Source organism: Saccopteryx bilineata, chromosome 7, assembly GCF_036850765.1.
Source record: "Saccopteryx bilineata isolate mSacBil1 chromosome 7, mSacBil1_pri_phased_curated, whole genome shotgun sequence".
Classification (NCBI taxonomy): Eukaryota; Metazoa; Chordata; class Mammalia; order Chiroptera; family Emballonuridae; genus Saccopteryx; species Saccopteryx bilineata.
This window is the reverse complement of record NC_089496.1, coordinates 28,877,053-28,903,707: the sequence shown is the minus strand read 5'-3', so window position 1 is coordinate 28,903,707 and position 26,655 is coordinate 28,877,053. Positions and strand designations below refer to the sequence as shown.

General features: G+C 40.0%; 1 protein-coding gene across 1 annotated transcript in view; it reads right to left on the bottom strand.

The window, feature by feature from the left end:
• UMAD1 (UBAP1-MVB12-associated (UMA) domain containing 1) overlaps positions 1-26,655 on the bottom strand; it is a 228,609-nt gene that overhangs the window by 50,461 nt on the left and 151,493 nt on the right. Inside the window, exon 3 of the mRNA XM_066240208.1 lies at positions 10,242-10,309. Coding sequence (XP_066096305.1) covers positions 10,242-10,309 — 68 coding nt within the window. The remainder of the gene's footprint in view (positions 1-10,241; positions 10,310-26,655) is intronic.

The window sequence follows — 26,655 nt, the reverse complement described above, 5'->3', positions numbered from 1 at the left end:
TCTATTTGGTTGCAAGAAGTTACGACTGTAACATGATCCATAGGAGGCAAAAATAAGGACCATTTGCTACTAATTAAAAAACAGGGGATTAGAAAAAGATGGCTGTGGGAAATAGGGAACAGTTGTTCTCCCAACATGGACCTCTCACCCTGCTGGTTTTGTGGTGTTTAAAACTACAAAAATGAAAGCTGGAAATATGACAGCAAAATGAGTACCAACACATAAACAGAATACTCCATAAGATTTTTAAAATAATGATTTCTAAATCAGAGATTGAAACCTAGATTTGTTAAGCAAAAAAGCTACTGTAGCTACATTATGGTCCTTCTAAACATACAGAATAAACACATATTAGATCTAATGTAGCTCTGTGAATGTAGTAACAAGATTCCAGTTCTGATTCTAATTGCAATCAACTGTAATAAATCAACAGATGAGGGAGGCAGTTAAAGTGATATAACTTCAACAAACTAAGACTGCTCAAGTTAAATAAATATCACCGTGGTCACTTGAAGCTACCTGGCTTCATCAAGCACGGCTACAAAGCAGCAGGTTAGCAGGTTTCTGGCAAGGAATAATTGGTGCTGAGCAACAGACTGTATACATGAGAAAGAAACACTGCGTAAAACTCACATTACAGCCTTACCCACACCATATGTGCATTTTGGATGGAAACAGGCAGCTCTCATACACCTCACATAGTCTGGCCTTACAGGCTGGGATGAATGAACATTATGTTTCACTGTGTTAGTTAACCTTAACGGAAACCAGAAAAATACCAGAATTATGACCTTTCAATTATAATTTTTTCCAGCAAAATTGAAATTAGGACAAAGATGTAGTAGTAATATTCAAATGTGAAGTTACAGAAAAGATCTTGACAAACTCTAAGAAGCTTGCCTCAATTTAATTCATCTTGCCAATGCTTCGAGCAATCAACAACCTATGCTAATCTGATTTTCAAATATTAAAGCCAAGAATTCATAGAATGAAGTGGCCAAATTTATCATTTCCCAAGACAGACTTTGTAAGCAAGACCAAGGATCTTGGAAGTGGTTTTTGCAGTCTCTTTTCCTGTAAGGACTGCTGGACTATTCCTTCCTAATAATGAGAGGTAGTCTGAAAGTTGGCATTTGATGGCAAAATCCCAATTCACTGTTCAAAGAGATAAAGAGCCAGGACTTCTAGAGAGAAAAAGATCACAGACATGCATCCAGTCAGCCTGGTTCACTGACTAAGAACTGAAGTTGAAGTTTAGCAACTTGTTCTACATCAGACCCTTGATGAGCAGAAGAATCCAGCAAAAATACACTTACTACTACATTATATATCCCAGTAATTCAAATGAAAATAAAGTGTGGGGAAATGCACTTTACAAAAATCTTTCCAAAAAGTATCTTGCATACGAGGATAAACACATCAAAAAACTAAACTTACCACTTAAATGGCAAACAGTGCAATAATCCCAAGGCGCTTCACTACCCAGTAAATTTGAAACGGTTTTATAAGAAGAAAAACAAAGAACCTCACACTCATCTGACAAAATTATATTCTCATTAATTATTATACTGGGAGAAATTAATATCTTTAAGAGCCTTAGAATCATAGATATAAAGTTTTGCAAGCTTTTTAGACACATACATGTTCAAACCAGTAGCTCACAACCTTTTTGGGAGGCAGTATATATGACTTTATAACTGATATATTGACATCGACAGGTTGAGCAATGAGAAAAGCTTAGGCCACGAGACTGCCAATGAGATGTGAAAAATAACCTCCAAGTCATCTCACTCCTCTTTGCTGAAAAGTCCCCTGGGTGAGAAGAAAGATGTTTTCACAAGTTATGATCAGATATGGTGCCGGGTGATCAACTAAGGGATCTTAAATCTAAATGAACTAACGCAGGAAAGTACCAACAAATCTCCTAAGAATCCTCTTCAATTGATGGCTCCATTGGTGTTATTGCCGTACAAAATAGGTCTATTAATCAAACAGTGCCCCTGAGTGAATACATTGTTTCCTCACTGCCAACCTCACTATCATTAAAATATAAGATATACTTTAATTATAGACAAATTGGAAAATCAGAATACTGGAAAGAATGATTTAACTCACACATGTATCCCAAAGGCAACTATACTTAATGTCATGTATCACATCATCCTTTTTTCTGCATAGTTTTTACATAGCAGCAATTATTCTGTATACAGGGGGTCCTCGGGTTACAACAGTCCCGATATATGACATTTTGAGTTTACGATGCTCAGTCCCATAAATACTTTCAAAAATTGAGATGTGAGTGTTTCGGCTTACACCATTAGCGTTATACTTGTGAACTACGTCTTACTTACAGACTAGTCTGGAACAATTCTTTAAGAAGGTAGAGAGACCTGCAACAGATCCTGTACCCTCTACATCAGCTGCTTCCTGAGATGAAACACCTGTAGCACAGGTAGACTCATCTCCAGCGTCTCCTGCATGTTCCTTAGGCAATCCTGATTCCCCTGACCCAGTATCTCCAGCACCTTCTGCAGGTTCTCCTGCCTCTCCAGCTTCCTCCTCCCAGTAGGACACTCTCTCCCACTTTGCAATGCCCCTTCCAGTGCACAAGCCAGACACAGGAATTAGGGCAAGAAATTTTTTTACATTCATTTTTTTCTGTTACTACAGTACAGTGTACAGTACAGTATATTTATTTCCTTTTCCTTTTTCTGTGGCTTAGTTGTGTTTTTATGTCCTAGATTATGATTTTACAACTGTGTTGGATAGGTAAGTGACTTAGCCTAGGGTGTGTTTCAACTTACATCAAAATTCGGGTTACATCACTGTTATAGGAATGCAACTGTGTCGTAACCTTGAAGACCCCTCCTATATAATTTTGTGCCTTGTATTTTCAGTTGAAATTATGAAACCAAGTCTTTGTATTTTATTGAAAACTAACCATAAATGCATTTACAAAAACTGAAAAACATTTCATTGAGTTGACTGCCATCTTTTTGCACATATAACTTCTTGTGGATTTAACAGATTATTTTCTTAGAATAGAATCCTAAAAGTGGAATTACTGTCCAAGCACATTAACATCTTCATGATCTTGGTACTTATCACCAAAATGCTTTCCAAAAACGGTTGTACCAATTTAAATTGCCTTCCATATCAATATCCATTATACCTGTATTTGGACTAGGAATACATTATGAGAATAAACAATTTCATAATTATCTTCGTAACCCCCAAACTTTACATTTATAAACTTAGATACCATGTTATACTAAAAATTCTTAAAACCCGAATCCTAGCATCCAGTAGATAAATGTTCGCTATTTTTACCACTATTCTTGAAAATCACCCCCTCCACTCTGCTTTATTCTACATCAAACACCCCAGTCTTTTCACACATAGAACTCAATTTGAGATCATCTTACTCCCTTTTAAAGGAGTGGTAACCGAAGTCTATACAGTATCATACGGCACTCACAAAGCTCATGGATATTTTCATGCATTTTAATAACTATCTGAAATAAAAGCAACAAGAAAATTAGTCCCTGCAGAGTCTGAAAGCTTTATTAAAAAACGTAAGATAAATATTTCTCAAAGCTTTTGCTCCTTCCTTCAAAAAAAGACATAAATATGAAACACATTAGAAGAAAAATGAATTTTATTAATATGTGCATTCCTTTTTCAAAAAATCAACTTTATCCTAAATTAATGAACTGTGAATTCCACATGTAACTGAACTATTTACAAATATACAAATAAAATACAAACACTGTGGACCAGATTGAGAGGTGTGCTTGAAATGACCTGAATAAACAAGAACCCCAAATCCTTATTTTATTTTCCAGGGATTCTAATATTATGCACTTAACTTAAACAAACATTTTGTTGTTGCCACTGCCTTAGTTACTGTTTTTTGCAATTGCTCTCTATTAAATTTCCTAGTACAGATTGGCTATAAGATAGTTTTAGGTCTACATTAAGAAATTATATTAAATATGCAATCAGCTACTTTGGTTAACAGAAGTTAGGGGGATATTAGTGTCACAGTTTATTATTATAAACAATTTTTGTGTCTTCTGTCAGTGTAACCACAAGAGTATCTCAATACCACCAGCTGATAATAATCTTTATAAACCCTACTTTGCAGCTATGCCATCTGTTAGTTATTTTATATGTGGCTCCATATGCATATGTGAATTAGTTGTCACTCAAGGCAAATATACAAATGGCATTGTGGTTTTGTGGGGAGTTTTTTATTGACTTGTTTTTGTATTTTGCTATCTTAGGCCTGTGAAGTCGGTAAATAAACATTCCTCAGTCTTGGAGACTAAAAATAAATGCAAATTTAAAAATAATTTTAGTAGTGCAAATAAATTTAAGTTCAACAAACATTTAATCTAAAAGAATGTGTTAAATTTACTAGTATCGACATTGGATAAAATTATATTTAAAAACTGAAATTTACATTTCCTTAGCTCTCAAAATATACCTACAAAATCAAACATGAATAGGCCCACTAGTAGATTAGTAGTTAATATGGTTTGAGTATTCACAATGTAAAACACTTTCCACCACTGAGGATGAGAAAAGAACAAGCAATTAATTGCTAACTTGTAATGTTTGTTCCCTGAAGAGATGAGTCATTATGGCCCAAAACTGAAACCAGACCTCCCATGAACCTGTGGATGTATTCCCCTTGAGCCGCAGTCACAGCTCCTGGACTGGTGGAGGCCACCAAGTCACCTCTGTGTCACTACAACTCACCACCAACATTTACCCAGAAAGGCAACAAGAAAAGAAGAAAAAACAATGAGGTGGCTAGTCCTCCAATTGGATAATTAGTCCCAAATTATAACTTTTCTCCTCAAGTACTAAAGTTGAATGACTTTAATTTTAATAAGCCCAAATATGGATTTACAGTTAAACTCACTACACACCAAAACATTCGTGAATTCTGTTAAAAGTTACCAATGGTTCTTAAAATGTAGGCTGAAGCACAATTTGAGAGATGCTATATTTGATGATTAAATTTCTCTTAAGTTATCCTTTTTAGGTGGTGTCCCTAAGGGTCATGTACAAGAAACACTAAGGTGAAAGTGGTGGTAACTAAATTACAGCATCACTGAGAGAAACTCTATGGAAGGGACTGAAGACGGGACAAACATACTGAGAAATTATGATTTTCTGGAATGAATGCTGTATTATTTTTAGTTTCACAAAGTAAAACTACTTTGTGCAAATACCACTAACTACTTAATGCAAATAAATATGCTGCTTTTCATAATCTTTTGTGTTAATGTATTAAAATATCTCATAATCCAACTCAGAAAAATTAACTTATTTGATGCCCAAACTAGGTCTCCGTTTTTCACATTTTATTCCGCCTAGACGTTAGAATTTCCATGATGTCGGCGAGAGAGCTGTATTTGCAGAGGGAACACAGCTGAAGTATACTGGGGCTGTAAAGTGTAAGGAAAAATATCGCAGACTACTTAACAAAATATTTTAACTGCCATTAAAAAAAACTACAGTGTAGCCCAGACATATTACACTTATTTTTTAACCTTTTATTATCTGTCATTGAGATTCACACGTGTTCTTAATAAAGAATTTCATTTCACACAAAAAAGATTGTATAAATAGTAAGAAAATATTTTTCATGGTTCTAAACACATAATGCATAAAGCCTTTCTTGACCCTCACTAATGATATTTCTTCCTCTGTTGAAATCTGTTATTTTTGTAGCTATGGAGTGAAAGAAAATAATTTATTCCATTTAATATTAGAGTGATTTGTGGAGTTTTCTAATTACCCATGAGTAAATCGAAAATTTCTGTTTCTGCAAGTGGGAGTCATGGAACCTTACATAGCTTTATTTTATTATTATTTTTTTCTGAAGCTGGAAACGGGGAGAGACAGTCAGACAGACTCCCGCATGCGCCCGACCGGGATCCACCCGGCACGCCCACCAGGGACGCTCTGCCCACCAGGGGGCGATGCTCTGCCCCTCTGGGGCGTCGCTCTGCTGCGACCAGAGCCACTCTAGCGCATGGGGCAGAGGCCAAGGAGCCATCCCCAGTGCCGGGCCATCTTTGCTCCAATGGAGCAAAGGGGAAGAGAGAGACAGGGAGGAAGGAGGGGGGGAGTGGAGAAGCAAATGGGAGCTTCTCCTATGTGTCCTGGCCGGGAATTGAACCCGGGTCCCCCGCACGCCAGGCCGACGCTCCACCGCTGAGCCAACCGGCCAGGGCCTTACATAGCTTTATATCCTCTCCACCCAATGTCCAACAATTCTCTGAAAATAGTAGATAATTTATATGTTTATCTGAATTCTTCAAAAAACTTATTTTGTTATACTAAAAGCCACCTCCAAAGGGCCCTTAGAAAAAGAAATTATATTCTGACAACTAACAGTGTTATTTTTAAGCCTTACGGAATCCATACTAATTTGCCAAATATGTTCTCATTATAAATAATATTTCAACATTTCTTGTATAACCATTAAAAATTAAAATAATGAGAATCTTTCCTGCTGGGTACAAGAATTACTTCTTAATCAGATAAATATCTGTTTAAAACTAACAAATCATTTCCTTGCTAATGTAAGAGTGCCAAAAATAATGTAAGTAGGTTTTTTAAAATGGGTAACTCTTAAGAAATATAATTTTTTTTACAGAGAGGAAAAAATAATTGTGTGTTTGTAATATAAGGTGGAAAACAGAATTTAATGAAGAGATCTCCTAAAACAGCATCCACAGAGGGCCACTTGTTTATTCATTTATCCATCCAGAAACAGTGACAGGGCATTGGTGTCACACCACACAGGTGACAGTTTGTTAGTGGCTGAAGCGATAATGCTAATTAAGGTATACTCTCCACCTTCCAGACAATGCAGTGGTAACGCGACTTTGCGGTTATCTTTGGCCGAGGGAGCAGGGCAAAAAGTTCACAAAGGAGGTGACATTCGAACAGGGTTTGGGTTTAAGCCTTATTCTGTAGATTTCAAGACACTGGGGGGGGGGGTGTCTGAAGTGATAAAACTTGCTATTCTTTTTTAGAAAGAGATTTGGGAGAAAACCACTTGTCTAATAACAGTCTGATGAACAGACGAGGGCCTAGTTGGAGTACGAGGAACCAGATTTGGAAGACATTTGAGAGACAGCATCAATAAGACTTGATAGATTTGATGAGGGGGGGTGAGAAGAATGAGCCAAAATGGTAATTCGAGGCCTTGCACTTGGCAGACAGATGATGACATTAAAAGAAATCTAGATTATCAGTTAACATGTATTTATTGAGCACCTTCTACATACAAGACACTATCTGAGAACACAAGGTCTATTTTTGTTCCTGACAGGGGAGGCAGACAGTAAACAAATGAATAATCTGAGATACTGATAAACACGATGGAGAAAACCATGTGACAGTGACTGGGAGGAGGAGCCCTTCAGCAGAGAGTCCTGGAAAGGGACATCTGAACTAAGACCTGGACAAGAAGGCAGCCCGAGTGAAGCAGAGAAAACAAATGCAGAGGCTGAGATGGGAAAGAGGTTATTGTGGCCAGCGGCCAGAGGGCAGCTGGAGACGGCGGGGTGGGGTGCGTGGGGATGGGGAAGTGATGTGAAGAGTCCGGAGAAAAAGACTGCAGAGCACACGGAGCTCCCTGCTGCCTGCTGTCGGGAGCTGAGCCAGCAGATCTGAAGTCAAGGAAGGATGCGATCTAATTCATATTTCTGTCTGCTGGGTGGAGAATGGACTTTGTGGAAGAGGATGAAGGCAGAGAGGCCTGGAGAAAGAAGTGGCTTCGACTTGGGTTCTAACAGTGCCAATGTTGTGAAGGGCTCAGATTCTGGGCAGAGGGAGAGGTGACGGGACTTGTTGATTGGCTGGGTGTGGCATGCGAGGGAAAGGGAGGAGCCTCCGGAGTTTTGATTCTAAAACACTGGTCCCCAACCCCTGGGCTGCGGACTGGCCCTGACCGGTACCGGTCCATGGGCCATTTGGTACCGGTAGCAGAGAAAGAATAAATAACTTACATTATTTCCGTTTTACTTAAATAATGTAAGTCTGAATGATGTTTTATTTTTAAAAAATGACCAGATTCCCTCTGTTACATCCATCTAAGACTCACTCTTGACAGTTGTCTCAGTCACATGATACATTTATTTGTCCCACCCTAAAGGCCGGTCCGTGAAAATAATTTCTGACATTAAACCTGTTCGTGGCCCAAAAAAGGTCGGGGATCACTGCTCTAGAGGATGGTGATACTCAACAGAGATGGTGGAAAGTTACGCAGAGAGGAGCTGAGAATCAATAGTTAGTTCTTCTTCGGGCAAGCAAAGGCTGAACTGTCTAGAGACTGGTAAGTGAAATGGTTCGTGAGCAGCTGGACCTGAGCTCAGGGACTAGGTCTAGGTAGAGATACACTTTGGGAGTCATCAGCCTTTACTTAGAATTTTAAGCCATGAGACTGGATAAGACTCATATTGACTGATCAGGGGAGACCATAGGGTGTGTGGGGGAGAAGGTGGGGAACATACAGCAATGTTTTTGTTTTGGGATCTTTAAAGGAGACGAACAATGAATCCCATTTTAGATGCTGAAGGTTGACATAAATGATTATTTGGCTTTTCTGTGGAAAATCATCCATAGCCTCTAGAAGTATTCTATATTATCTTTTTGTACTGTGACTTAACCCTCTGGTCTCATTTGCAGTCCCCCTGTTTCTTTTCTGTTACATAAGTAAGCTCTCTGATAGCAAACACTGTCCTCTGAATGTCCAGCTGCTATTCAAATAGAAGGCACTTCTGAAATATGTTACAGCGTGAGTATATCAATCCACTGTTTAAGAATTGCTTGTATAGTAGAGAGACAAAGCAGCACAATAATGAGCTAGTCTGAAATATGGGAGGATCATAATCTCAAAGGCTTTTTTCCTTAAGAATTTTTCATCTTGGAATTCTTTCCACCAAGGAATCAACACTGAAAAGCAATTGAGCACTGCGGACATTTCCAGTGAGTCCCATAATTAAGCAAGTAAAACTCAATAGTCCTGGGTGATTTCTGAGCCATTCTGGTGGTTCTTTCCCAGTTTCAAATACATCAACCTTTGTTTTCCATCAAAGATGCTACATATGGTCAGCACTCACTAAATGTTTGAATAAATGAAAGAGTTCAAGTTGCTCCAATGTATAGACTAAACATATTATTTGTTCTTTTATCTTTTTGTTTTTTTGCCACTATATACTCAGGTCCCCTTACACAGCACCTTGAATACAGTTGGTGCTTAATAAATATTTACTGCACGCATGGATGAGAAAAGAATGCACAGTTTTATGGGACAGATGACTCTTCCTCTACATCAGTTTACTCCCTACATCACATATTTAAATATGTTTTTTATTGATTATAAAATATTCATTTATTATGGAAAATCAGAATATAAAAAACCAATATTCTTAAAATACACATTACTGTCTACTTACTGTTCATGATTGTATTCATCCATTTAAGAAATCTTTTTGACTGCCTACTCTGCGTTAGGCTTTGGGGACACGGAGCTGAGCAAACAGGCAGGCCCTGAGCCCACTCCAGCTGTGTAGAACAGTACCCTCATGTGCGACAGTGGACTCTAAGTAGAAGTATGTCACCATGTCCAAAGTTTCAACGTCCAGGGATATCCCTTCCACCCAAAGAATTAACATTCTCCCTAAGTCTTAAAAATTATTTCAGCAATTAAATAAGTTAGTATGTTCCTAAATAGTATACCAATGTGTCCCAATGGCATTTCCAAGTACCATCAAGGAGCAAACAGTTTTTTCATGGAGAAAAGAACAAATACCCTAGTCTTTCTACTGAACAATGACAAGGACTGCATTTTGATGCTGGAAATGGTCATTTAACATAGTTCTGAACAGATTATGTTCAAACCTTCCCTTATAGATTGATACGTTATTTATTCAATTGCATTAGAAAATAACCACAACTAAAAATAATTCCAAAGTTTTAATTTGAGTGCTGTTTCTCTTTTTTCAACAGAAAGTTTCCAACACGAGAAAAAGCTTAGCACTTGGGAAGTCATGCCTTGTACTGCCATTCCCGACTCTGAGCAGATCACCTGGTTTTTGCTATCTAGACATCAGTCTGCATAGGAGGAACAGACGTTACTAGTCATCCTCAGAAAAATAAGTAATCATCGTGATCTGTTCAGTTTCACTCTAAAAGGACAAAGTTTCACTTACTGGTTGATTGCTGCCTTCTTCTGAACTTTTACCTCTTTCTGCCATTTTTTGCTCATTTGCTGTATCTCCTAAGAAACAAAAGGAAAAAAACAAAACAAAACTTTACCATACCATTGAGAACAAATTGTCTTCTATTTCTCTGAGATACCTTTTGATATTATGTATATATTTCACATTATGGAATCAACTACTATTTCCTGTTACAAAGTAAATACCAGTAAGTGAATTTTTAAGAATAGTTATTTTATTGAGATCTCAGAAATCAACCATAAATATACATACAACCTAAATGAGACATGTAACCTGTTTTATAAAGGTTTAAACTGGAAAAACGAAGTGAATTCACATTTTGTAAGTCATCATATTTCAAATAAACTAGGGAAGCTTACCACTTAAAGAAGGCAAATTATTTTCAAATTAAAAGTCTTTATAATATGAATAACTTTCCCCAAAATTAGTTTCTTTATAAGGTTTACTCTTTATAAGGTTTTGTGTATCTGTAGATTTGCCTCAAAGTAGATGTACGTTTGTATATAATAATTAAGTAAATTTTGAACAATCTTTATAGCAGGAAAGAATAATGAACAAATTCATAAACTGGCCTTCAGTTTACACTTTGACTTCTCAGGCTGGTGCCTGGGTGAGCTGTTACTAAATGAAGTTGGTGACTAGGCTGGCTTAAAGGACAAAGGACAAATGTAAACTTAGATAAGTGTAAGCATCATCTAATTTATTAACGGCCTATTTTTACTTATCAATTATCACTAACAATCTGTGATTAACACATGGTAAGTAAAGAAACAGTTACCCTATTTCTTCAAAGCATAATGAAAGGTTAACTTAATAATCTGTAAACTGCTTTTCCCATAAAATTAAACCAGCTCAGGAATGTCCACAACAGGTTAGATTACAAAATTCACAGATTTGGCTGATACTAAAGGTTAGGAATTTGTTAACAGAAGGAAGGTCACAAGTCTTGATAGGAGATAAAATATGAACGAAAGAAGGGCTAAGGTGAACTTTTCCACATGAAATACAATGTTTAGTTTATTAAGGGCTATAATCAAGGAATGAAGAACCTCATGAAAATGTTAAAGGAGTCAATAAAATTCTGTTAAATTCTAAAATCATGAAGCAAGAATTAACTTGGTAGTTTATTTTACTTAAACAGTTATTTTACTTAAAATAAAGGAATGCCCCAAAATGTTTAAAATCCAAGCACATCAATACATAGTTTAGCCTCTCAGCTCTGTTCTTAGCTATGTGTGATATTATAATAGCTGGGCAGGACCCAGCACGTAACAGATACTAGCTGAATTAGTTAGTGAACTTCTCTTTATAGTTTGCAGTCTATAAAACTGTAACAAAGTAATAGTAAATGGTATGTAATGAAAGCTGTATTTGAGCACACAGTTAATCTCTTTCTTCTAAAATGTATTTGTGAATCTTAAGAGGTAAATTTATGAAATACCATTATAATTGTGAGCATAACTTATTAGATTTTAAAAACCTGATTTTTTTTTTAAACACTCAAGAAGCGTCTTATTTTCAGTAATCCTCTTCTCTCTGAATATTAGGGATAAGATCATCACAGGCGGCAAAACCAATGAACAAGGGGCTTAGTTTGCTTGGTTATAGGTGGGGACCATGGCAACATCCACAGACAAGGTAGTGCATGCCTCTGTACAATGACGCCAAGGTGTGTTTAATAGCCCCCATGCATGATGCTCATAGAAAATACATCTCACCCAGAGTGAAAGAGTTGTTGCCTTTTAGGTTTAAAAAAAAAAACAAAAATCAAAAAAGATTTTTTTTTTTTTACCATTTAAAATGATTACTTTTCTATCCCATAGCCATACAAACACTGTATTTGGCTAAAAAGCATTCAATATGCTTCCTTTGCCATCTTTAATTTCAAGGTGTGTATCTATATAAAGCTTCCCCTATCTCTCTCTACTGCCTGAATAACCAGAAGGATTATCAGCCCGAGTTCCTGACATCGCAAACACATCTGCCTGGAAGCAATTATAGAATCACTATTTACTGAAATGCCATGTCTGGCGATGACTCAGGACAATAACTGATTACAAGGAAAAATGCCATCTGCAAGATTGTTCTCTATAAACAAAGGCACAAAATGAAAACTACACAAACAACAGAAAAAAAACAAGTCACAAAGAAATATAATTTTTGAAGTTTTCCCCTCCCATTGACAAATTATTCTGTCATGGTAAAAATTCAGTTATTTTATCCATTTTTTTTAATGCACATGAAAGTTCGGTAGTTCTAACAATAAATAAAGATGCATGTGACAAATGTGAAATACAGTACTGTAATTTCCAAACATCAGTTAACTCTATGTGCTGCATAGATTTAAAATTTTTACTTGCAAAAAATCAGCTGTTTATAAAGAACAAAAACAACCAACATTTCACAGTATTTACATTTCATAAAGTCTTTACTTATGCTACCACATTGAATTCTCACGATGGTACAATAAAATATCCTCCCCGCCCACCCCCAGTTGACAGGAGAGTGAACCCCAAGGGCCAGAAAACTGGGCAGCCCCCCCAGGTCTCCTGGGTGGGAGGCAGTCTCGGTAGGAGCAGAGCCAGGTCTCCTGGGGTCTCTGCGGAGTCTGTGAGCAGGGAGGAATCACGTTTCTGAGTTAGGGACCCAGGTGTGCAGAAGAGCCCGGGGTTCCTACTTTCTTTTCCTATGACAGCACCTTGTGCTATTCCACCCTACCCTACCCCCAGGCTCCTAGACTTTCCCGTATGCCTTTTTCCCTCCATCGGCCCCAAGGATCATCTGTTCTTGTCCCTGTTAGAATCCATGGGAGTCCCAAAGACCAGAGTAACAGGCTTTATTGAAAGAAAGAAAGAAAGGAACCCTGCCGGGCACTTCTCCTGGGGGAGAAGAGCACTGGTTACAGACTAGGGGCGAGTTATATAGTGTTTGGGAGAGCCTGAGGGGATACTGAGGCAAAAGTCCTGGTATGTCCGGAATGCTCCTCCTTGGGGGGCTTCGAGCATGTGGGGGTTGAATCAAAAGTCCTGGTGTGTCCGGAGCCCCTCCTTGGGGCGGGTTGTCAACTTTTTGGAATTCCTCTGTCTCAGGGGCGATAGTCCAGTAAGGGTGAGGTCTGACAGATAAGCGGAACAGCAAGAGGGCAGTTTGGAATTCATGTATCTATCAGTCCCTTTCCACTGACAATGACAAAAGCTCTGACCAGGCAGGCTCCTGTCCTTCCTTCTGGTCCTTCAAAGCAAACACACATCCCCTGCACACTTTTCCAGAAGTCTGTAAGGTAAGACACAATTTCGTAAGAGGCAAAATCCCTCTTAGACAACAATGTGCCATTTTCTTGGTTTAAAATATAGTTTTTATTTAGAGCGAGTTTATTTAGGGTAAAAATATAAAATTTTTATATATTTTTATATAAATAGTGTTTATTGAGAGTTGCACATACGTACTATACTAATAAAGCTCTTTCCGGACTTATGGAACTGAAGTGAAATTCATCTGCATTTTAGATTAGGGATTTTTTCTGTAAAGGGCTAGATAATAAACACCTCAGGTTTTGTGGGCCACATTGGCCTGGTTGCGCCTTCTTGATTCTACCACTGTAGTTGAGTGCAGTCTCAGGCAATATATACACCAATGAGTAAGACTGTGTCAGATAAAATTTTATTTACAAAGACCACTGCCAGGCTATAATTTCCTGATCCCTGTTTTAGAGAATATATGTACTCCACCTTTTCAGATCAAAGGCTGAATTATGTTTGCATTATAAAAGGAGACAAGAAGGAGACAGTTATTAGACTATCGTCGTAATCCCACTCTCCTGGGACATGGGCCCGGGGGAGAGGAGACCGGCAGTGAAGAGTGGGAACTAGACAGCAGAGAAAACAGAAAGGAGAGCAATCCCCAGTGACGCGAGGGGAACCCCAATGCCTGTCTGGGTCGCCTGGAGGAGACCTGTCTGGTGGGGGTGGGCGTGGGAGCACCAACACTCACTAGGAAGGGACTCGAGGGACACCCAGGCCTCCCTCTACTCCAGCCCACGAGCTGGTGACTTGGGAACCCCTGGCTGCTATGGTTCTGCCCTTGCCTTTTCCTCTTCTCTTCAGAATGGGAGGACCTCAGAGAAGGCACGGCTCTCTCTGTTCTGACCCTCCACAGGGATCTCCTCCCACTCCGGGAAGCTGCCCCAGCCCAGCATGTCCTGTGACCTGGAGAGCCACCGAATCCTGGGGTTCCGATTAGAAAACGTATTTGCTCTTTGATAGAAGCCATAGACTTCAACACCAGCTTTATTGGCAATAAAGATGAGAATTTGGCTTTATTTTTTTCCTGAAAATGGCCAAATCTTACCTGGGGAAGTGGGGTGCTAATACTGGAGTGCCCTTGAGCCCAACAGGGCTAGGAACAGGCTGGTGTGGACAGCGGTGGGGCCTGCCCACAATGAAAAGTTGTAAATACAAAAAACTGTTTTCTTTCTTTTCTTTGGTTACAGAAGAATTATCTAGAACTCAATACTTGAGAATGCGGACTACTAAACACAAGTTTCAGGGAATTCACCTGGAAAAAAAATCTCTATTGTCAAAAGTATGAGGAAAACCTGCTGATTGCGTTCCCTTTTAGCTGATCCCCACTGTCACATGTTAAAGTCCTGAGAAAATCCTTAGTAAAGAAACTTTAAAATTGTGTTCACAATGTATTGTACTGTGGAGCCCTATTCACCTAATACCTATTAAACATCCTGCAGAGTTTATGAACACACTATGGAAAATGTGGTTATAACACTTTCAAAGTTAAAAGTGATTATGAAATGGATTTTGACCTGACCCCTCAAAAGACCCTTGAGACAGCCAGAGTTGTTACTTAGTTTTAAACACATTTTTCACAATACTAACCCACACTTACTGTCCTTTTGATGAATATTTTCACAACTCCCTGTTCATCATTCAGGTGCATTTGGGGGCAGACGAGCATTAATTATGTGACCACATTCTACTACATAAGTACTTCTGATGCCAGAATAGTTGATAATCTACAGAGAAAGGATAGCCAGGCACCTCTAAGACACAGGAGAAAACCCTAGTGCTCAGAAATATCTCCTCAGCAAATTCCACCAATTAGAGATTCATTAGGATTAATGAGCCTCTTTTAAAATGCAAATACCCTCTGGGAGTGTTTGCTTCTTAGTCCTTCACGCAAGGAAGGAGTGGAAAGAACAGTGGACTGGCTACTCCATTAACTGCTTTTCGTTCTTCAATCACACCCTCATTATACCAGGCAGCCTGGCACTGCGGCGAGAGAATGGCTTGCAATCTGACAGATCTCAACCCAAATCCTTGACCGAGTCCATGACCTTGGGCAAGTTACTTCTCAGAACCTCCATTTCCTCATCTGAGAAATGGGGATAATGACACATAACGAGGTTGTTCCAAAGATTAAATGAGAAACCATAGTAAACGCTATTTGCGGAGAAGGGAAAGGAGTTGGGGTAAGGTGATGGTTTTGTCTTGGTGTGAACTGCTGTCGGGCCTTTGTCATGTAGCTGAGGCCATTATCTTCAGCAGAGGGAGGTGCTGGGAGAGGCCCTCACACGAAATCTCATTTGGCCTCACTGCAGTGCTGCCGGCTAGCTTTATTGTATCTATTTAATAAGGGTAAACTTGGCATTAAAATCCAAGTCCGCTGACAGTGCCAAATCATTACATAATGTGCAGCTTCCCATTACGTATCGAAACTGGAGGTAAGTTAGCCAGCTCAGTTTCATACGCTCACATCTAAGTCTTCCCCAGTTCAGTGTAGCTTTCTTTCTGCTTTCTGTCCACTTATTCCCCATTTTCCACTATAATAAAGGAGGAATAAAGAAAAAACAATAGTACTAATTGCTTGAAGACATGCCCTTCGCAGATCGTGATGACAATTATTATATATAATCCCTCAAAAAAATGAGCCAGAGCCAAGAAGAGAAACAGCTTAGCCATTGAGAGAGGGGATACAGTTAGCAAACAAATATCGGGAAAGATTGGCAGGAATTAACAAAAAGCAAGTCACAGTGGCACCAAGAACATATTAAACTAGCGTACCAAAATCATTACCCCCCAAATTCACTAAGAATGAAATATAAGCAACACACTGGCATCATTCTGATAATGAAGTGAACACTCAATAAATATCAGTTGATTTGACTATGTCAGGGGGTGGGGAAGGTAAGCAATAAGAAAGATAATTCTACACACACACTAAGTAAGGGCTTATAAAAAGAATTAAAAATGGTTTGTTAAAATACGAAGAAAATTTTAAATTAAGGGTTCAATAGAACAGTATATATATTTTATACTTTAGGATATATTAGTGTGAACTTTGAATACATATTTATATACAATTTTTCGGCATCATGTTAGATTTTAACCTTATGAAAGCTATGGAAATCACAGAGCTAAAAACCTTGCTGGCTACCTTAAAATCTTAGGGTCACACAAAACTCTTAAAAGGCATTTTACTCAAGGAAGTAAGAATACCAGCATGTCCAGCTGAGGTCAGACCCACCTGTAGTCCCACTGGCCTGCTCTGCATTAATTTGTCCTGGGGTCCCACAGATGTCTTTAGGTCTGAGTCTTGGTACTTTGTAGTTTTGGGTATAATAACTTTCCTAGAAGATCTTAAAGCAATCCAAAAACTTCATTTAAGCATTTAACACTAAGTTAAATGCTAAGCCTTAGCCATCCTTACTTTTAGGCTGGAAGACTTGAAACACAAAAGGCCAAATTCATTCTGTACTTGTATATTTGTACAATACAGTATCATGCTGTGCAAATATGCCTTCAAGGGTGTTTTGTTAACCTTCCCTAAGTCAGAGTAAATTTATATACTGCGAGAGTAAGTTGGGCTGACCATTCCTGACCCTGGTCCCGAAATGCTTCAGAAACCAGCTCGGCTGTGCCGAGCCGTCCACTGACAACAGGTCCTACAGGCTCTGCTGAAAACAAACAGGACTGACAGAAAGGATCTTCAGCACACACAGCTTGAAGCCCACATTTGTAAGGGAAAAGAAAAATGGGCTCACTCTACAAGGTTATCTGGTATTCTAAACCAAGATTCAAATGTGCTACCTGATGTGGGTGAAGATGGCATTGATCCATCAGCAATCATGCAAACCGAGGGTGGAGATACATGGGATCAAGTCAGCTACACTCAAGTGTTCAGTCTCCTTTCCAACCGATAGAATCAACGTGAATCATGGTTTCAGGAGTCTGATCAGTCCGTTTTCAATGTAGAAACCTAAGTGACCCCATGAAATCAAATGTACGTTTCGACCTGTGGCATCAATTGGTCCAACCAGAGATATTAGGTAGGTAAGCTTCTCAATCTCTTGAAATTCAGTTTGTAGATTAAGAGTTATAGTGCAAGAGAGAACTGTGGAGAAAATTCCTTGCAGAAACAATAAAAGCAAAAAATAAAATAAAAACGATAAAAAAAGCACATGAAATATATTACTATCAGCTCCAAGTTAAATTGCATTCACTCAATAACAATTTGACAGGCCCCAGCTGGTTAGCTTACTCGGTTAGGGCGTTGTCCTTAAACAACACGGATGCAGGTTTGATCCCCCGTCAGGACACACACAAGAACCAACCAATGAATGTATAAGTAAGTGGAACATCAAATCAATGCTTCCCTCCCTCCCTCTCTCTATTTCTCTCTCTTTTTTTCCCTCTCCCTCTCTCCCTGCCCTTTCTTGCTTTGGTTTCTCTAAAAAAAAGAAAGTAATCAGTTAAAAAAAAAAGTTTGACAAACACCTATACTATGTGCCATATATCATGCTGGGCACCATGTGAACTAGAGTAATTCCGTGTCTTCCTTCTTAGTGTTACCTTCTAGAAGAGATTTCAAACAAGCAAATGGAAATCACAGAACTGGATGTAAAAATGAGCCCAAAATTAAAAATTACAGGAGTATCAACTCAGTTAAGGCATAGAAAGCTGTATGGAACATACTGTGAAAAAGGTGACGGACTAAAACAAAAAAAGTTTCCTTATTAGGGTTCTTCTTAGTTTGTTTTCTGTTTTGTTTTTTGCCCCTGCTCCTTTCATTTAAAAAAAAAAAAAAAAGGTGTGTCTATCATTAGCTGGGATCATTACTTTTAATGGAAGTCAAATATTAAATATGTTCTTGTATCACACAAATGTTTGAATAGACTATTTCTGAATATGCATCAACATTATTTGAAGAAAAGCTGAGATTAAAATAAGTAAATCACTAGCAAAGCACAGCTCACAATTATGTGATAACTAGATGAAGAGAGAGTTTGATTTCCAAACACAAAAGAATCTGGTTGGTTTTACTGAAGATATCCCACTTGTCATGCAGTTATACAATATAAATGTGTGAAATTACTTTCCTGAGGGTCACAATATACTATGTCACATTTAAAATGTCTATATAAGAAAAGAGATTTGGTCCCTTTAAGAACTCAGGTAGGCCTGAACACTACAAGGCCTGAGGGAGGAAGTCCTAACCTGTTCAGGGCCCACTGGCTCAGAAGCAGGCAGACAGCAACAGTGAATCACCCATTAGCATCACGAGGAAGGACCGTGCAAGGGCCTGGATCAAAGTTCAGGGTTGCAAACTCAGGCCTGTCCATCCCTGGCTAAATTCGTGGAACTGGTAGTTGGGCTACAATCTACAGCCAGCATGGAAGGAAGACGCCGACGGGCCAGGCTGGGATGGCTGCGCCCGCAGGAACGCAGGGCTGCGCAGCAGAGAGCAGGCCCTTCCTGCGCATGAGCAGGAACACGCAGGAGCTCCCTGCCAGCGGCGGGTGTGGCTCACATATCCGTGCGCACGAATCGCTGGGCTGCAAATTCCTAAGTCTCACCAGGGATTCAAATTCGTGAAGTTTGGTGGCTATAAAATGTTAGCAAGTATTCCAGGAGCCTAATGCAGGGCGGGTCATGGACTATATTTTGAAAAACACCAAAGCTGACCGACTGAGATAACCTTACATGGCTGACGGGTTCTCCTGACTAATTTTTGCAATAACTGTCCCCTCCCTCGGTCTCTCCTTACCCCTCTTGTTTAAATATTTAGAGAGTGCATATTTTTGTGCTAAGGTTGAGGCTCAATAAGGTAAGTTCCCAAAAAGTGAACGCATGGTTTTGAGGAAATATTTGTACATCCACGTTCATAGAAGCATTATGCACAACAGCCAAAAGGTGGACGCACCCCCAGTGTCCATGAATAGATGAACGGATAAACAGACTATTATTCAGCTTTAAAAGGAAAGAAATTGTGGCACATGCTATCATATGGATGAACCCTGAAGACATTATACCACGTAAATTAAGTCAGTCGCAAGAAGACAAGTACTGTACGGTTGTATTGACATGAGGTTTCTAGCACAAATTCATAGACTGGAATGGTGCTTGCTTGGGCTGGGGGTGTGGGGCAGATAGAGTTGTTTCGCAGGTACAGTTTGAGTTTTCAATGTGAGGAGCTCTGGAGACTGGTCTACAACACTGTGAATGTATTTATCACTCTGAACTGTATACTTAAAAATGGGTAAGATGATAACACGTGTCTGTTTTACAACAGGTGAAATTTTTTAAATGTAAGATGTGTTATACTCTATTTAGAACAATAAGATGGTGGAAGTTAAAGATAAGTCAACTACTGTTCAAGACTGTAGTTTACAATCCATTTTAGTTTGGTGCTATGTGTTTACATAGAGATGCTATAATTAGTCCTTACCCCATATTCAAATTATTCTATTTATATAAAGAAAACGGGGAAATCAAGTGAAGGAAATGGTATGCTTCCTTTCTCTCTGCTCCCTGAAGGGCCTGGCTACAAGAAGCGGTCTGACCAGCTACCGAGTTACCAGCTCTGCAGTAAACAGTAACAGCCAGCATCAGGAGGGCACACGAGTTACCAGCTCTGCAGTAAGCAGTAACAGCCAGTATCAGGAGAGCACACGAGTTACCAGCTCTGCGGTAAGCAGTAACAGCCAGCATCAGGAGGGCACACGAGTTACCAGCTCTGCAGTAAACAGTAACAGCCAGCATCAGGAGAGCACACGAGTTACCAGCTCTGCGGTAAGCAGTAACAGCCAGCATCAGGAGGGCACACGAGTTACCAGCTCTGCGGTAAGCAGTAACAGCCAGCATCAGGAGAGCACACGAGTTACCAGCTCTGCGGTAAACAGTAACAGCCAGCATCAGGAGGGCACACGAGTTACCAGCTCTGCGGTAAGCAGTAACAGCCAGCATCAGGAGGGCACACGAGTTACCAGCTCTGCGGTAAGCAGTAACAGCCAGCATCAGGAGAGCACACGAGTTACCAGCTCTGCAGTAAACAGTAACAGCCAGCATCAGGAGAGCACACGAGTTACCAGCTCTGCGGTAAACAGTAACAGCCAGCATCAGGAGAGCACACGAGTTACCAGCTCTGCGGTAAACAGTAACAGCCAGCATCAGGAGGGCACACGAGTTACCAGCTCTGCGGTAAGCAGTAACAGCCAGCATCAGGAGGGCACACGAGTTACCAGCTCTGCGGTAAGCAGTAACAGCCAGCATCAGGAGGGCACACGAGTTACCAGCTCTGTAGTAAGCAGTAACAGCCAGCATCAGAAGGGCACACGAGTTACCAGCTCTGCGGTAAGCAGTAACAGCCAGCATCAGGAGAGCACAAGTTGCCACTCTGTACTAGCACAACACTGTTGATTCTGTTGATGTGTACCTGCAAGCTCACTTGTATTTACATGATCAGTAACAATACGATGTCAGTGACACTGAATATCAATATTCTTGCTACGCTTTATAACAATCTCAACTACTGGTTATAAATACTGAAATTTTTGTATAACTTGAATCAAGAAATCTAAAATATAAAGCACCAGATAAACAGCATACAGTTACAGATGATGTGAAACTTTAGAGCTAATATGCATATCTTTTAATGATCTAAAGCAGGATACCTGAACTTCCTCTAAGAAAGAGACATTTTTCAATTCCCTTAAGCCTGAAGTCACTAGGATGCTGACAATGAAATCCAGGTGCTTGGAGTGAGGGGTTCAGTAGCAATAAATAAATTCTGAGGTCCCCACAGCTGGCTCGTGCTTCTTTTCCATAGAAATCCCACCAAATCAGAGACGTTAAGGGAAGGAGAAGAAGAGGAGAGTACCAGGGTCAGAGGAGGGGACAAATCGGACTGTGAGAGCCTGCTACTGGTAGATCCCAATCTAACAACGGGGGGACACTGACCCCAGGAGCTCCAAATCAGGTTGATAGCACAAAGTCAGAAAGAGGTAAAGAAAAAACGCCCACTGAAGGATAAATGCCCCCGTGAGAGCGAGCAGGCGGTGTAACTAAAAAGTGTGAGACTTTGCTTGATGACGGGGTGACAGTGATGATGGGAAAAGCTAGGACGCTCTCTGTCTCCTCAGCACAGACCTCGACCAGCTCACACGCACTCCATCGTCACATCTCAGCCCCACCTGACCTCCTCTAGGCTCCCCCCACAGGCCCCATGTCCCCCCACTCCCCTACGTTCTCACTGTTCAACAAAGCACTTCTCACACCTTTGCAATAATTATATGCACTCACATGTCTGATAACTGTTGTTCCCAGTAGACTGTCGGTTCTACCAGGACAATCACATGTTTACTTGTCACAGTATTCCCAGCATCCAGCACAGTGGCTGGCACCGAGAAGGAACATGGTAGGCCCTTCGGAAATGGCTATCCTCTGACCTACGCCCTAGGGCAAACGGGGCACTAGCAAGAGAAGTGGCAGGTAGTCTCAGAAAAAAGAAAACGTTCTCATGAGACTGGGAATAATAAAGGAAGCTGAAGAGGCTGCCTTGTGGTTGGTAAGATAAAGTAAGTTTCTTAATAGCACTTAGAACTGGGTGAAAGGTAAAAGCTCAACAAAAGGCTTAAGGAGAGGTCAATAATCACAGCTCTGATACAATGTTTGGACAAGGCTTCTGCAATAAGGAAGGTCAAGGCAGACCAGCTGCAAGAGGCTTGGACACGCTCCCCAGCAATTTGTAAAGGTAGAACTAAAGGGGACAAAGAGGCAACAATAACTTTAAAAACAGAACTTACTGGGTTCTATGTAGTTATCACAGTAAATTGGAGATAACTGTATGAAATAGAAAGGGGGCTGAGATTCCAAAGCAATTCTGATAAAGTATTTTTATTTACCTCATTGTATGTAAGGCTGTAAGGTTCCTACTAGTATGTATTTGACTAACTTAAAAATATCTTCTTTACACTCTGGCTAGTTAGCTCAGTTGATTACAGCATCATCCCAAAACTGATATCAATGTTGTGGTTTAATCACCAGTCAGGGCACATATGGGAAGCGACCAATAAGTGACACAATAAATGAATGCCCCTCCCTCCCAATCTCTCTCTCTCTCCCTCTCTAAAATCAATCAATAATTTAAAAAACTTAAAACACTACATTAGAAATACAATTTCCTGATCCGTTTTAGAGAATTGATGCACTCCACCTTTTCAGATAAAAGTCTGAATTATGTTTGATAATATAAGGAGATGAGAAAGGGACCGTCATTAGACTGTCATCATGATCCAATGATATTTTTAAAATTCCAGTATAAATAGTTATGTTAAAAAAAATCTGCAGTCCTTTCATTTTCACTAATTTCAAGATTGATTAAACAGTAAAACCGTGTCATTTTAAAATAAAAATTGTATATAGTTTGTGAACTTTAAACATATTTCTAATTTATTACCACCAAATTCCACAGACTTGCTCAGTTTCATACATTTAATAGTCTTGAAATTAGAATTTATTTTTCAATCCCCACTGTAGATTTGTATCTTTATGACTCAGTGATTTCAAATAAATCCCAGTCTTCTTGGGACGGGTTCAGTGAAATTAGGATTCATCTGGACATGTGCCTAATTGCAACACATAAAAAAAAAGTTCCAGCATCCAATAACTTTTTTTTTAAGCTTCCAGGACTAAGATGGAAAAGACAAACGTATTAGCTGACCAGCAGTTATGCAAAGTTGTTGAAGAGTTGTTGCTTCCTTCCCATCAACCTGTTTCAACCAAACTCCTCCTCTTCTCCCAGTTGCCCACTTTAACCACCTCCAGACTTAATAAAGCAAACCTCCCTCCTCTGGTTATCAACGGCTTCTCTTCACCCCAGGAGAAAGCACGCCAACCCTCGCGAGAGCAAGGCCCCTGGAAAGCAAAGCACCGTGGCAACTAGGAGAGCCTCTCAAGGAAAGAGCAGAAAGCAGCTCTCCCAACAAGGCTTCCTCAGAGGAAAAGTCTGGATGCTACTTCTCTGTGCAGTGCGAGCTGATCTGTATGCCAGGCATCTACCTACCTGCCCATCTCAAAGCAAAACAAGACAAGAAGAAAAGCATAAAGAATATGTATGGTTCCTTGTGTAAGCCTGATTCTAAGACTATAGCAAACAGTGTGCTTAATAAGAAGTTTCTCAGATTGTGAAATACTGTATAGATGTAGTAAGAAAAAAAGCAGGAGAACGTAGCTTGGTTTAAGCCCTGAGTTCTCAGAAACAGGAAATGGAGCCATATTGAAATACCAGTAGAAAACAAAAACATTCAACTACGGTCTGAATGTATCCCCTCCAAATTCCTATGTTGAAGTCCTAACATCATAAAATGATAGTATTAGGAGGTGAGGCCTTTGGGGAGTGATTAGGTCTTGAAGGTGGAGCCCTCATGAGTGGGATTAGTGGCCCTATAAAGAAGCGCTGCAGGGATCCCGAGCCTCCTCCATGATGTGGGGACACGAGGGGAGGCATGAGCCAGGTAGAGGCCTCCCACCAGGAAGTGACCACGCTGGGGCCTTAATCTCAGACTTCCTCGCATCCAGAACTGTGACAAATAAAATTCTGCTGTTTATAAATGCCCATTCTCTGCTGTTTTGTTATAGCAGCCTGAATTGGACTAAGAGACATACCAGAATTAAAATTAGTTATTTGAGGCTTATCCATCATTTCTGATTATCCAAAATATCTGTTTCCCTATAACATTGGTGAGCTTGTCTTTTTATTTGCCCATTTCTGTGGGCAAAATGTTTTTTAAAGTCAGTCTGCTTGCCATTTGCCTATCTACCTGTCTATCTATCTATCTGTCTAACAATCTGTCTATCTTATCTGTCTTCCTCTTTATGTGTCTTCCTGAGTAACAGAGTCCCAGAAAGGAAGCAGTGGTACCCACTTGGAACCCAAGTGAGGAGGGGGGGGGTGTGGGCGAGGCGGTGGCAGCAATGGGCTGGCTCAGGCGACTGAAACACAAGCAGGAAAAGATGGGCTTGGATCATCTTACTGTGCCAGAAAGTGCTCAAAGAATGAAAAGGACAATTCAAAGGGGCTCCCCCTGACCAAACTGAGACAATTTAAGCATCAAAAGAAAGAACTGCAGTAACGGATCATAGTCCATTAGAAATGTCCACAAATAAAATAATTTTAAAAATCCATCCACCATACTGATACAAATATTAAATAAACAAACAAACAAACAAGAGGAGGCAGTTTTTCCTTGCAGAGGAATGCCAAGTGATGAATGCAGAAGGAATGAAGGAATTAGAAAGTCACCATTTGGCAACTATGACAGTAATAGTTAACTGAGCCAAGAAACATAGCTGCTAAAACTAACGAGTGGGAGGTTGATAAGGAACAGGATATTACATAGTTGTAAAGCAAATACTGATTATAAAGAGAGAATGAGTAATTTTACGGTAGCAAAATCTGATGGAGAGGACCTTATGTAAGTAATCACGGTTAACAGCTCCAGTAATACGAATAGGAACTGTGCACTATCCAAGAATTAGATGCAATGAGAAGAACACATCGCTTCTGTGATACGCCTAACAAACATGCATGACCTAAATCTAACTTCGAGGACATGTCAGACAAACCCAAACTGAGGCATATTTGACAAAATAACTGGCCTGTGATCTTCAAAAGTATCTCGTTACTGAAAGTGAAGGGAAGACTGAGGCCTGAAGGAGATTAAAATGATTGGACAAATAAATACAACAGCTGACTCTGAACCGGACCTTTTTGCTATCAACTGTCTCATTTGGAAGCATATTTGGGGTCTCTGGCACTGATGGTTAATTCTCTGATGCTGAGGACTGATACAGGACATATCTCTGTTTAGGAATTACCATATACACTAAAGTATTTGGAAGTAATGACACATCATATAGCTAACTTACTCTTAAATGGTAAAACAAAAAGCTATTACTTTTGCAACTTTTCTGTAAGTTTAAAATCATTTCAAAATAATCAGAAGAAATAGGATGGTGGAAATATTTATATTTATACATAGCTACGACATAAACACGGAGACAGAGGTAGCAATAGAGATCACAGTGGATCCTTTAACCCAGTGGCCCCCAAACTTTTTTGGGCCACGGATCGGTTTAATGTCAGGAAATATTTTTACAAACCAGCCTTTAGGGTGGGACGGATAAATGTATTACATGACTGAGAGAAGCATCAAGAGTGAGTCTTAGATGGATGTAACAAAGGGAATCTGGTCACTTTTTAAAAATAAAAAATCGGCCCTGGCCGGTTGGCTCAGCGGTAGAGCGTCGGCTTGGTGTGCGGGGGGACCCGGGTTCGATTCCCGGCCAGGGCACATAGGAGAAGCGCCCATTTGCTTCTCCACCCCCACCCCCTCCTTCCTCTCTGTCTCTCTCTTCCCTTCCCGCAGCCAAGGCTCCACTGGAGCAAAGATGGCCCGGGCGCTGGGGATGGCTCCTTGGCCTCTGCCCCAGGCACTAGGGTGGCTCTGGTCTCGGCAGAGCAACGCCCCGGAGGGGCAGAGCATCGCCCCTGGTGGGCGTGCTGGGTGGATCCTGGTCAGGCGCATGCAGGAGTCCGTCTGACTATCTCTCCCCGTTTCCAGCTTCAGGAAAATACAAAAAAAATAAAAAATAAAAAAATAAAAAATCGTTCAGACTTAAATATAAACAAAATGGAAATAATGTAAGTTATTTATTCTTTGTCTGCGGATCGGTACCGGTCTGTGGCCCAGGGTTTGGGGACCACTGCTTTAACCCACCTACCAACCAGAACTCATGCTTCACCTCTCTCCTCGCCCTCTTCACTTGTAAATGACTCCACAGGAAAGTGGTACACAGTAACTCAGGGGTGCTTCTGGTGCAACAAAAACTCTTAGTTCAGATGATTAAGGAAACTTTCCAGGGAAGAAACTAATTTTAAAATACTTTCAGAGGAATATAATAATGTGTAACTGGGCTGGTCCTATTTATTTTCTTGTATAGCATTTTTTCTCAAAAGATTTCAAGCAAAATTTTTTCTACTTTTGCAAGGAAACTGGGATAACTCCCTGAAAGGAGACAAATTGCTTTACAAC